This window comes from Somniosus microcephalus, chromosome 6 (genome assembly GCF_052327205.1).
Source record: "Somniosus microcephalus isolate GS21.2 chromosome 6, FLI_Smic_1.0, whole genome shotgun sequence".
NCBI lineage: Eukaryota > Metazoa > Chordata > Chondrichthyes > Squaliformes > Somniosidae > Somniosus > Somniosus microcephalus.
Window position 1 is genome coordinate 210867258 of NC_140992.1, and position 13087 is coordinate 210880344.

General features: G+C 45.3%; 1 protein-coding gene across 3 annotated transcripts in view; it reads left to right on the plus strand.

The window, feature by feature from the left end:
- bcar1 (BCAR1 scaffold protein, Cas family member) overlaps window positions 1-13087 on the plus strand; it is a 297167-nt gene that overhangs the window by 206118 nt on the left and 77962 nt on the right. For all 3 annotated transcript variants that reach the window (XM_085991355.1, XM_085991354.1, XM_085991356.1), the window contains exon 2: window positions 3184-3948. In XM_085991355.1, the coding sequence (XP_085847481.1) occupies window positions 3184-3948 (765 nt within the window). The remainder of the gene's footprint in view (window positions 1-3183; window positions 3949-13087) is intronic.

Below are 13087 nucleotides of genomic sequence, written 5' to 3' on the forward strand. Positions count from 1 at the left end.
CCTGGTAACCTAGGTCTGAGAAGACGAAAACCCTCTTTTATTACCGTAGTACTAGACCCTACATTGCAGTGACCTATTACCAGCAGATCCACCTCTGCTGCTCTCTCAATATTCACAGGAAGAGATGTCAAAAACAAAGGTTTTTTTTGTCAGAGCATGCACCATAGTATAGACAGACTAACCAATATTTGAGGTGAGTTGCATGGCACTAATTCACTCCTGGAATACTGCTCCCACTTTGTCCTCCTGGTTTATGACCTCATTTGAATGATTGTCTGCTGCTCATTGCCAGCCTTCCATTGGCCGAGAGTTATTGGTGTAAATAGAACCCGTACTCCTTGACGCAAGACAATTTTCACTGAAAAACAATTCCTTTCAACGGGGGATTTTTGTGGCTGGGCCAGAAATTTAGAAATTGGTATGGTCTAGTCTTGTGCATTAACCTGTTGATTACTGATAGATATTTTGGACTCATGCTGTCATATAGTACCAAATGTGTTAACTGTTTGAAATTCATTAATCTGCTATTTTAACCAAGATATTAACTCAATGCTTTCTTAAATTAGTAGACTGAAGAATTTGATATGACTGTTCATGCTTTTGTTACTAATATTGCACAGCATGACTCTTCCCCCTTCCCCCAGTGGGGACTAGTTTATATACTGATAATAGTATGCCCCTCACACACTCCTCTTCCCGGCCTCACCGCCCATTGAAGCTGTTACCTGGTAAATAACTTTTAAATATTCAATTTTAACATTTCTTTCAATAATTATCAGACAACACCACTGTTATGAATAGAATGCACGAGGGCTGATTTTTCCCCCTCGGGTGGTGAGCTGCACCCGCCCCGGATCAGAATGTTGACATTTCCTGGTCCAGGCTGTGTAGAGTCTGGGTGCCCTCCCAGTGCAGACCTTCCATGTTCCTCCGGCACAATGAGAAGGAAAATCTACCCTACCACGTTTGATCTACATGTAATTTGTTCTTCATCCACTTGTGCGGTGCATTTACATAGCTCAGTTGTGTGAACAACTCTCCAAAAAGCAACTATATATAGAGTATCTCTGATCATTGGTGCTGAAAAATTCCTACAGGGCTATTGCATTTAAACGCCCCACTGATTTAATGGAACGTGTTGCGTGCATGTGCACAAACAGAGGGTTGAAAATAATTCTTCGGGAGTATGGCCGTTGTAAGAAGACCCAAGTTCTTATCACTAGGTCTGCTCGATCGCCTAGATGGGTCGGAGAGGAATTTCCCAGTTTTGTTTCTCCCAAATTGGCCATTGGGTTTTTTATCTGGTTTCTCGCCTCTCCCGGGAGATCACATGGGTTCGGGTGGGATGGAGAGTGATAGAAGATTTGAGGTTAGGATCAGATCAGCCATGATCTTACTGAATGGTGGAGCAGGCTCGAGGGGCCGATTGGCCTACTCCTGCTCCTATTTCTTATGTTCTTATGTTCATATGGCAACAAGTAATATTTCCTCAAATTTAAAAATATATGTTATAGAAGCATTCATCTATGTATAAAATCCAATTTATCATTGGACCTTTAGGGCTAATTTTGAAGGAAGGACATTAGGTTGCCCTACTACTAGACCTGAACATTTCCTGCCAATCGGTATCCACTGAATTAGAAGATGGATGGTCAATAAAGGGAAAAGTGCTGTGACAAAACTGAGATTGATTAGTGTTCAAAGGAAACCTTGTTTTATTAATAGATAAAGGAAATTAGGAAAGTTATGAGATAACGTGATAAATCACAGTGAGTTCTGCTGTCATCTGTACATTTCTGCTGTGTGCCGTATTTCATGAATTTTATCATCAGACATTGACAGCTGGCTTTCTCTGAAGGCAGAAGATGCATGTTTGCTACAGGAAGCAACATGATGATAGTTGGGTGCTCTGTTTGTTTTTCTCTCCAGGCAGGTCCCTCCTAACACACCCTCCCCAGATCAGGGAGGCCAGATGTATGAAAGTCTCTCCACAGTGGTCATCACTGGTATCCCAAAACCAAGACACTGAAGCAAGCCAAAATAGATAATCTCGAATATCCTCTCTCTCTCTCTGGAATGGAGCACCTTGGGATTGTGTGGCACTTTTTTACATAAATAAGAAAAAAAAAAGTGTTGATAAAACAGCATTGGCCTTTTAACTCTTTCTTCTAGTACCTTTAACTCTCCCAGCACGGTGTTCAACTTTTATTTTGAAGAACCCAGTGTTTTTGACCTCTACTGTCACCCTGGGGGATTATTTCAAACATTTAACTCCCTTTGCTCTTCCTGCTATTTAAAAAAAATACTTCTCACTAATTTCCATTTATGCCCTCTGATCTGACTTTCCCGACTCTCTTTTGAATGTTCTTCCTACGTTAAAGACACTATATAAATACAAGTTGTTGTTGTTATCTTTTCCATGCCATTCAATATTTTATATACCTGTTCACTGCCTCCTTTTGAAACAGAGCTTGAGCTTTTGTAATCCTCACCTTTTACACTTGGGATCAGTCTTATTGTCCATCTCTGTATCCTTTCCAATGCATGTATATATCTTTTGTGACATGGTGTCCCAGACTGAACACAGTAGCATAATGTGGTCTGAGTACATTGTAAAGCTTTAGTCCAGTGTGTCTGTATCCTTATTGTTCTGGACACAAAGTGAAATATCTTACTGTTACTCCCGGGTCCCTTTGGTAAATCTCCCTGTGTTAATTCAGTCCCATTGTGTACTTGTGACCCATGTGTTTTTTTTTGGATAAATTAACTAAGCATTTGGGGAGCTCTAAGTAGAAATGTTTAAATGTTAGTGAGTAATACAACAGGGAGTGTGATTTATTAAACTTTGGGAGAAGATTTTGTCCATTCGCAATTTGCAGTGAAATGATAAATGTGATTATAAAGAATGTGCTCATGATTTCTCAACAAATATTGACAGAGTCAATCATCTGCCACTCTGGGCACATTGGAAGATAACGAGCTAACACATTAAACCAAGTATTTTGCAAGTTTCTTCATGCAAGTATTTGATTTGAAATCTGGTCTAGAAAAGTCTTTACTGCAATGAACATTTTGTGCAAAATAGCTCATGGCACTGTCCGATAAGGCATATGCAATGTGTTCTTTATGTACAGATTTGGAAAACTGAGTTACACCTAAGATGCTTATTTTTATTTGTTTCAGAATGTACTGGCAAAAGCCTTGTACGACAATGTGGCTGAATCACCAGATGAACTCACATTTCGCAAAGGGGATATCATGACCGTTTTGGAACGTAACACAGGAGGTTTAGATGGATGGTGGCTCTGCTCATTACATGGACGACAAGGTATCGTGCCTGGCAACCGCCTAAAGATCCTAGTGGGAATGTATGAGAAAAAACAGCCAAATTCCAGCCAAGCACAACAGACCCCGCAATCACCACAGCCTTACCAGCAACAGAATGTATACCAAATGCCATCCCAATCCTCACAGTATACAGCTATGCACCCTGCATACCTACCCCAGGGAGACAATGTCTATATGATGCCCTCCTCAAACAAAGTACAGCAGAGTTTGTATCAGGTTCCTCCTGCACTACAGAACCAGTCAAACAAGTACCCAGTTACTCCAACAAAACAGCAACAACAGACCTTGTATCAGAAGACAACATCTCAATGCCAGTTGACCCAGTCCGTGAACCCAACCCAGGAGATTTACCAGGTGCCTCCGTCGATGAACCAATCCCAGGACATCTACCAGGTACCATCGAAGAGTCCGCCTCAGGATATCTATCAGGTACCCCCATCTATGGGGTCTGGACAGGATATCTATCAGGTACCTCCATCCATGAATCCAGCCCAGGACATCTACCAAATACCTCCATCCATGAATCCATTGCAGGACATCTACCAGGTACCTCCTTCCCTGGAAAAGAGGAATTGGGAAGGAACAAAACCAGTAGGAAAAGTAAGTGAATTACATAAACTGATACACCCAGTGGGGCACATCTTTTTAAAAAAAAAAAAAAAATGGTGTCTACAGTTTGTCTGCCATTAATATTTGTTGGAAAATAGGAAGAGAATGCCCACATTTATCAGTCATTGTCATCCTGTTCGAGAGGGTAAGAAGGTGAGATGTGGTAACGGTTCAGAATGGTCTTTCAGCGATTATCAATCGTAATGACACTGTCCAAGATGGCAGCTGATAGTAAGATCTCAAAATAGTACATTCAAAACGTGGCGGCTTCAGATTAGAAATCACATTGTTCAAACTCTACAAATTTAAGACCTGTCTTTTTCTACCTGGTACCCTGTGCTACATGGAGTTAGGGCCAGACTTTGGATTGACAGGAACACACAGCGGGGGGTGGGGGGAATGCAGTTATATGATCCTAATATTAGAGTTTCCTTTCATAAACTATGCCACCTAAAGTACACCAAGGAGAAAGAAAGCTGCAAACTGACTCCTATAGTAGAATCCATTATGATGAAATGGAAGAAATGTTACTTCAGGCACATGACATGGTGATACCACCTTCATTCAATGAACAATACAGCTGTGTACAGGTAAAGTCAGTGGATAAGCCAATAATTTATTAATTTTAATCATTCCACAGTATTGGGTGCCTTCACATCAAACTTACCACAGGCAACTACAGTAAAATGGAGGGGAAAATCTAGCCCAATTAGCCAATCACAGAAACAACAGCCATCAACTGTGGAGCATTTTAGAGAGTCCCCACCATAACTAGTAACCCATTTAAAAACAACTCATTTGTAAAAAAATATTTATAATTAAGGCCCTTTAAGCCTTTTTTTCTTTTTGTTCACATAAATTAATTCATCTTTAAAAGTGTCAACACAGTTCTTAGCTAGAGTTTTCAAAAAGGCAATTAAGGTACTTTGGGGGAGAAATTGGGTGAGTAGCGCCACCTGTTAGCGCCTAAAGAGGCAGTCAGTGGCTTTAGCGCCACTGGCTGCGTCTCCGGCGATATTCAGTAGGGGCGCTAATGGTGGCGTTAGGCATTTGCGCTGCGCCGCCACCGATGACGTCATCGGTGTGCGCAGCGCCCCATTTGTGCCCCGTTCGCGATATTTGGTAGCGAACGCTGCAGTTGCGCCGCTCGCTACCTGCGCCCGGTTCACGGGGCCTTACTGTGCCGGCAGCGGCGCAAGTTAAGGTGGAGGTGCGGGGCGGCCGCTTTTTCGGCGGCCGCCTGCCAGCACCTCCATCCCCGACCTCCTAACCCCACCCGCGGCATTGCCGGCTGTTTCCCGAGAGCCCGGCACTTCTCCTTGGTGCCGGGCTCATTTGCCGGCACTCGCGATCGGGGATCGCGCTGTTGCAGGCACCTCCCCCTTAACAGTGGGAGGAAGGCCTGCAGTACCGCAGCGTGCCGTGCCGCAGCATGTGGCGCTGCGGCATGTTGCGCTGCGATAATCAGTTTCAGCGCCCTAAGAGGGATGTGGAGCGCCTGGAGCCTCGCCCCGTCTCCCTCGAGGGGCACTGAAACTGAATTTCTGGCGATCGGTATCACTCCGATCGCTGCGCTAAATCCTGCGCTCCGCCGACTTTTGCGCCACTTTGGCGCCCCCAACCCAATTTCTAGGCCTTTGGGTTTAATTTGAATTTAACCTGGCTGATGGGAATGGGACCGGTTTGGGTCGAACTCCATTGAAGTCAATGGAGCGTAAAATCGGGCAGGGTTAAAATGAGCGTCCAACCTGAACACTGCCTGCTCCCGTTGGGCAGGTTAGATTAAAATGACCCCCTCTGGTTTCAATGATTTTGGCCAAACCACAGTAGTTCTGGCCATTTAATCACGAGCAGGGTTTTATTGTTTTTGAGAGGATGCAGAAACGAGTGAAAATGATTCCCGGTAACAGGAATTAAAGTAAGGAAGAAAAGGCTTGTTTTCTTTCGAAAAGATGATGTTTTGAAGTGATCTAGTTGGAGTTTTTAAGATTATGAAAGGGATGGACAAATTGATCCAAATAATTTGCTGGTGAAGGTGAGATAATCGAACACCACAGGATACAAGTTTTAAAACTGGAACTTTAGGAATATGCCGTCTAGCTTAGCTTGGCTCAACTGGTAGTACTCTTGACTTTGAGGCAGGAGGTTGTGAATTAAAGACCCACTTCGATTAAGTAGTGAGGGAGTGCTGCATTGTCAGGTGCTGACCTTTATATGACCTGTTCCAGTGGTTCAGATGAATATTAAAAGTCCATTGGAACTATTTGGAACAAAAAAGCAGGGAATTCTGTCAGTACCCTGGCAAACATTCCTTACTCGACTAACACCATTAAACTACCTCATTGCTGGCTGTGGGGTGGACACATTTGCCTCCATAACAGTTAGCATACTTCAAAATAAGTCTTTGTTTGTGAAGTGCTTTTCAACATTTCTGAGGGAAGACATAAGCACTACATATATACAAGTATCTCTTTATAAATGCAGTTCCTTCTTTTCTTTTTAAAAGTGCCCTTCACGACCTTGGGACTCTCCAAAGTGCTTTACAGCCAATGAAGTACTTTTGAAGTGTAGTCACTGTTGTAATGTAGGAAACGCAGCAGGTAAATGTTAGTCAAGACACCGGGAGAACTCCCCTGTTTTTCTTCAAAGAGTGTTGTCGGATCTTTCACATACCCCTGCTAGGGCAGACGGGCCCTCGGTTTAACATCCCGTGTGAAAGATGTCACCTCAGTACTGCACTGGAGTGCCCGCCTAGATTATGTGCTCGGGCCTCTGGAGTGGGACTTGAACCCATGACCTTTTGACTCTGAGGCAAGAGAGTGCTACCCACTGAGACAAGACTGACACTTTTATGAAGGGAAGTCAAGGAGAGCTGGAATTGTGCAATAAGTTATCATGAAAGGTCATTTGAAGTAGGCAATATAAATGAGTTCAAGAGACAATTGGATGCATTTCTGGAGAGAGAAGGGATTGAATGATATGGGGAGAAAGGCTTGCTTGGACCTCATGGCCTTTTCCTGTTCTTAAATTCTTGTGTTCTTAAATTCTTGAGAGTCTCCATGGCATCGTTTGGGGGAAAAATGGCTGGGAAGGACTTCCCGATTCAGACAGGAGATGAGTTAACACACTCAGTTGCAATGTCAAGACTGCTGAAGCACTCCTGGGTTAATGACTGTCTCTACTGAAGTGAATTCATCTCCCACTCACTTTTGGGCTCCAGTAACTCTAAACTAGCCAACCGCCCTCGATGATCTCATCAGCACTTAACGTTCAGAAACCAAAACAGAAATAGAAATGAAATGGAAGGATGTTGAGATTAATCATAATTCCTTTTAATTGTTTGAATTGTAAAAGGGACCCCCGATGATGATACTATATCTTTGAGAGTAAACTGATCTTGTGGATTGTCAATGGTAAATCAGATGTTCTCTGCGTACACAGACACATGTATTGATGTATTGTGCAAATGGGGCATAAACGTAGAAACACAGTACTGTATGGGGTAAGGCTTCCGATTCTCTGTAAAGTCAGCTAAAACTTGCAGCTCGAAGAGATAATAGCAGGAAAATGCCAACTGAGGCTTTGTCAAAGTGAGTGGACCCAGGTTTTAGACAAATTTAAAAAGGGTCTTTCAAGTCTCTAATCCTAATTTTCACACAAGAGGAAAGTGCTGGGAAAAAAGTGCACGGAGCCTAGTCAGAACCAGAAGGGTCACAGCCAGTAACCAGCTGGTGAGCTCGCACTCAGCCTTAATGGAAAATAATTGGTAATATGGTTCATTTAATGATGCGTCACAAACAGATGGGGAAATGCAATGCTGCGACGATAATATGCTACTCATTACTTTTTGAGGCCAAGACAGGTCAGGCTATTTCTGCTTTTTGTTCCTGTATTTAATGTAACCATTAAGTTGGGTTTTTAAAATACCTGTGAACTGTACATTCAAGTTATGTTACTAACACACATTCAAACACTGAGTTTAGTTTTCATACTGAATTGCTCTTCTAAGGAGATTTAATAGAGGTGTTCAAAATCATGAAGGGTTTTGATAGTAAATAAGGAGAAACTGTTTCCAGTGGCAGGAGGGCTGTTAGCCAGAGGGCACAGATTTAAGATAATTGGCCAAAGAACCAGGGGGGAGATGAGGAGAAATGTTTTTATGCAGCGAGTTGTTAAGATCTGGAATACGCTGCCTGAACGGGCAGTGGAAGTAGATTCAATAGTAACTTTTAAAAGGGAGTTGAATGTATACTTGGAAAGGACACATTTGCAGTGCCAAGGGGAAAGAGCAGGCGAATGGGATTAAATGGATAGCTCTCTCAAAGTGCCGACACGGCACGATGGGCTGAATGGCCTCCTTCTGCGCTCTGATTCTAGAGCTGGCCAACATGTGATTTTTTTCAAAGGGTATGTTACATCGTGACTTCATGTGGGAAGACTTAATGGCAGATTCCGTTCCAAACAGATGGGTCTTGTGGGCCACAGGCCTAACGGTGGGGAGAGCCATCAATTGAATACATTTATATGACAGATTCTCATGCTGTGCTACTGAAACAATTAAGAAAACTAGCAAAAACTGGCAATCATCTTAAAAAATAAACCTGACAACCGTAAAAAACTGATAACACAAAAGCAGCCAAGTATTTAGGCCTATGACATATAGTTACATCAAAAATACAGTGGGGCACTGGCTTGTCTCAATTTATTTTGCAGTCTTACCCAACATTACATTATTGAGGGTTGTGGCAAAAATGTGGAGATTTCCCCTCATTTCTTTTGGAGAATCTTTGGGCTATTGTGGCTATTTATCGGTTACTAAACCTGATTGTGTTAAATCGTATGTACGGTTATCAGTAACGTATAGGCATTCACCCACGCACCCCCCCCCCCCCTCTATATCAGTTCACACTGGTACTGTATTTCCTACCACCAGTTTAGCCTGGCACTCTTTCCCCCCTCCCCCATTCACACTGGCACTACTCTCCAATTTCCCCCTCCTAATTCATACTGCCACTGTTTTCGGATTTATATTCCTGCCCCTCTCCACCTCGGTTCACACTGGCGCTGTTCCCGGATCTCCCCCACCCTCGGTTCACACTGGCGCTGTTCTCTGATTTCCCCTCCCAGTTCACACTGGCGCTGTTCCCTGATCTCCCCCACCCTCGGTTCACACTGGCGCTGTTCTCTGATCTCCCCCACCCTCGGTTCACACTGGCGCTGTTCCCTGATCTCCCCCACCCTCGGTTCACACTGGCGCTGTTCCCTGATCTCCCCCACCCTCGGTTCACACTGGCGCTGTTCTCTGATCTCCCCCACCCTCGGTTCACACTGGCGCTGTTCTCTGATTTCCCCTCCCAGTTCACACTGGCGCTGTTCCCTGATCTCCCCCACCCTCGGTTCACACTGGCGCTGTTCCCTGATCTCCCCCACCCTCGGTTCACACTGGCGCTGTTCCCTGATCTCCCCCACCCTCGGTTCACACTGGCGCTGTTCCCTGATCTCCCCCACCCTCGGTTCACACTGGCGCTGTTCTCTGATCTCCCCCACCCTCGGTTCACACTGGCGCTGTTCCCGGATCTCCCCCACCCTCGGTTCACACTGGCGCTGTTCCCTGATCTCCCCCACCCTCGGTTCACACTGGCGCTGTTCCCTGATCTCCCCCACCCTCGGTTCACACTGGCGCTGTTCCCTGATCTCCCCCACCCTCGGTTCACACTGGCGCTGTTCCCTGATCTCCCCCACCCTCGGTTCACACTGGCGCTGTTCCCGGATCTCCCCCACCCTCGGTTCACACTGGCGCTGTTCTCTGATCTCCCCCACCCTCGGTTCACACTGGCGCTGTTCTCTGATTTCCCCTCCCAGTTCACACTGGCGCTGTTCCCTGATCTCCCCCACCCTCGGTTCACACTAGCGCTGTTCTCTGATTTCCCCTCCCAGTTCACACTGGCGCTGTTCCCTGATCTCCCCCACCCTCGGTTCACACTGGCGCTGTTCCCTGATCTCCCCCCACCCTCGGTTCACACTGGCGCTGTTCCCTGATCTCCCCCACCCTCGGTTCACACTGGCGCTGTTCCCTGATCTCCCCCACCCTCGGTTCACACTGGCGCTGTTCCCTGATCTCCCCCACCCTCGGTTCACACTGGCGCTGTTCTCTGATCTCCCCCACCCTCGGTTCACACTGGCGCTGTTCTCTGATCTCCCCCACCCTCGGTTCACACTGGCGCTGTTCTCTGATCTCCCCCACCCTCGGTTCACACTGGCGCTGTTCCCTGATTTCCCCCACCCTCGGTTCACACTGGCGCTGTTCCCTGATCTCCCCCACCCTCGGTTCACACTGGCGCTGTTCCCTGATCTCCCCCACCCTCGGTTCACACTGGCGCTGTTCCCTGATCTCCCCCACCCTCGGTTCACACTGGCGCTGTTCTCTGATCTCCCCCACCCTCGGTTCACACTGGTGCTGTTCCCTGATCACCTCCCCCACCCGCGGTTCACACTGGCGCTGTTCCCTGATCTCCCCCACCCTCGGTTCACACTGCTGCTGTTCTCTGATTCCCCCCCCCCCCCCCCACCTGTTGCTCTGGGGAATTCAAACTTTCCGGCATGCTGTCGGCAGTAGTTTTTGTACATCAGGGATTCTTGCACTCCACGTGCCGTGGACTTTGGATTCCTGGAGGAGCAGCAGGGGAAAATTGGGGAACTCCATTGATTTTAATCCGCAAATGCAGACACGATGTCTGAAACGTGGGGCAGCTGCAATGCGTACAGAACAGGGGATGTTGATATATCGGTGGCCGTGTGCTTTTGTACAAGGCAGTCAAATGTTCATTTTATATTACCAGCTTTGCTAATTTATTGGGTTAAATTGGGTCTGGTTTCAGCGGAGTACCTCTTGAGTTTGGAAAGTGTTGTTCAAATATAGTACACACTAAAGAAAACTAAATCACAAATTGAAGCTGGAGTATCCCAATTGCAGTGAACTAAAATATGCAGAGCAATAGTCACATCAGACACCTTCATTTGTAATCTATCACAAGCACGTTTAAGGATGTTCGTATTTCATATTGATATTTTAAATGTTGTTTTTTAAGTAGTTTTGTCCAATTTCCATTGCTTTGTCTTGACACGGATTTATTACTGAGCTCCCTTCCATTAGCCGTTAAAGAGGGATGTTGCCAGCCCTCTGGGTGAATAGGTTAAATTTAAATATCTCTTCAGCCCAGCTGATTTAAAGCTTTCATTTCCCCTTCAAGTGTTAATTGTCTTGATGGAGGTTGGCTTTTGAAGCTGCAGGTTTGATAATGATCTGAAAGCTTTTATGATCTGAGATTGCATAAAGTTAACATTTTTTATATTATTGTGTACTCGTGACCTAAGGAAAGGCCTGGCGAGAGGCCTCCCTTGCTGTTAATGATAACGTAAGATTTAAACTGTAGGGGGTTTCTTGAAGGAGCTAATTTATTCTGCACAGTTGTCCCTTCCGCACCTTTTAATCAGCGAAGACATCTGGCAACATGGTGTTGTGATGAGCAGCATGTTTAAAGTGCTTACACCCTAAAGACGCACATCACGCTGAGTCTGGCTGACAAAACTTCATCGCTCAAGGCAGAGGTGTACCAATTTCACAAGTCACACTCGCGCTCAATTGGGCAAGAGCCGAGGATCAGCTCCACTTTGATACTCCTCTCAGATCTGTATTGGCGCCCTTCTTGTTCTGTTGATTTTGTTAAAGGGGCGATGTTTGGTTTTTTTTGGGGGATAAAAAAAAACGAAGAGGAAAAGTTTGGAACAGGGGTGTCTGAATCTTTTGTTTTTGTGGGCTACATATGGTGGAGTCTCCATGTGGAAGGTGGGAGACGCACAGAGTTGATGGTCACATTCCCACTAATTGGCGCATATCTCCAGTTGCTAGCAAGTTTAAGTGTCGTTTTAAGATTTTGCCACTGGTGAGGCAACAGCTCCAAGAACAGCCCTTCCAAACCTCCAGGCCTCTGAAATTCAAGCAGCACAAATCAAGAAATAATAAATGAAAGGATAAATAAGAAGGTTATTTTCCAGCTGTACAACCCTCCGAGATCTCTGCACTCTTCCAATTCTGGCCTCCTGCCCATCCCTGATTTTCATCACTCCAGCATTGCCAGCCGTGCCTTGTTGTATTAGTAGATTGCCAGATCTTGCATGTTGGCCCACAGGCCACAGTTTGGCCAACGCTGACCTAGAAGAGCCCAGTGTGGTTTTGCTATTTTCCTATGTGGCATAACATGCTACTGTACTGATGTGAATGATGTACTTGCATCACAAAAGAAGCACGAAGCAATCTTTGCAAAGAGGCAGAAAAAAAGTTTCCCAACACCTTCACAGGTGTGATAATCCCCTTCGGAATATTGTTGAGTAATGTTTTTACAAAAGGTCCTTGCAATTTATTGACCAAATTCTGTAACTGGTATGAGAGTTCTTTCAGCAGATTCAAGTTGGTGCCATTATCCTACTGACACCTGGCCAATACATAGAAACATAGAAGATAGGAGCAGGAGTAGGCCATTCAGCCCCTCGAGCCTGCTCCGCCATTCAATGAGATCATGGCTGATCATCCAAATTCAGTACCCTGTTCCTGCCTTCTCTCCATACCCCTTGATCCCTTAGCCTTAAGAAATATATCCAACTCCTTCTTGAATATATTTAATGAATTGGCCTCTACTGCCTTCTGTGGTAGAGAATTCCACAGGTTCACCACTCTCTGGGTGAAGAAATTCCTCCTCATCTCTGTCCTAAATGGCTTACCCCTTATCCTTAGACTGTGACCCCTGGTTCTAGACTCCCTGACCATCGGGAACATCCTTCCAGCATCTAGTCCTGTTAGAATTTTATAAGTTTCGATGAGATCCCCTCTCATTCTTCTAAACTCCAGCGAGTACAAGCCCAATCGACCCAATCTCTCCTCATATATGTCATTCCTGCCATCCCAGGTATCAGTCTGGTGAGTCTTCGCTGAACTCCTTCCATGGCAAGAACATCCTTCCTCAGATAAGGCGACCAAAACTGCACACAATACTCAAGATGTGGCCTCACCAATACTATCTGCAATAAGTAAAATCAATTTAAAGGCTTTTGCTGTGCAGTTTCATAGACTAAG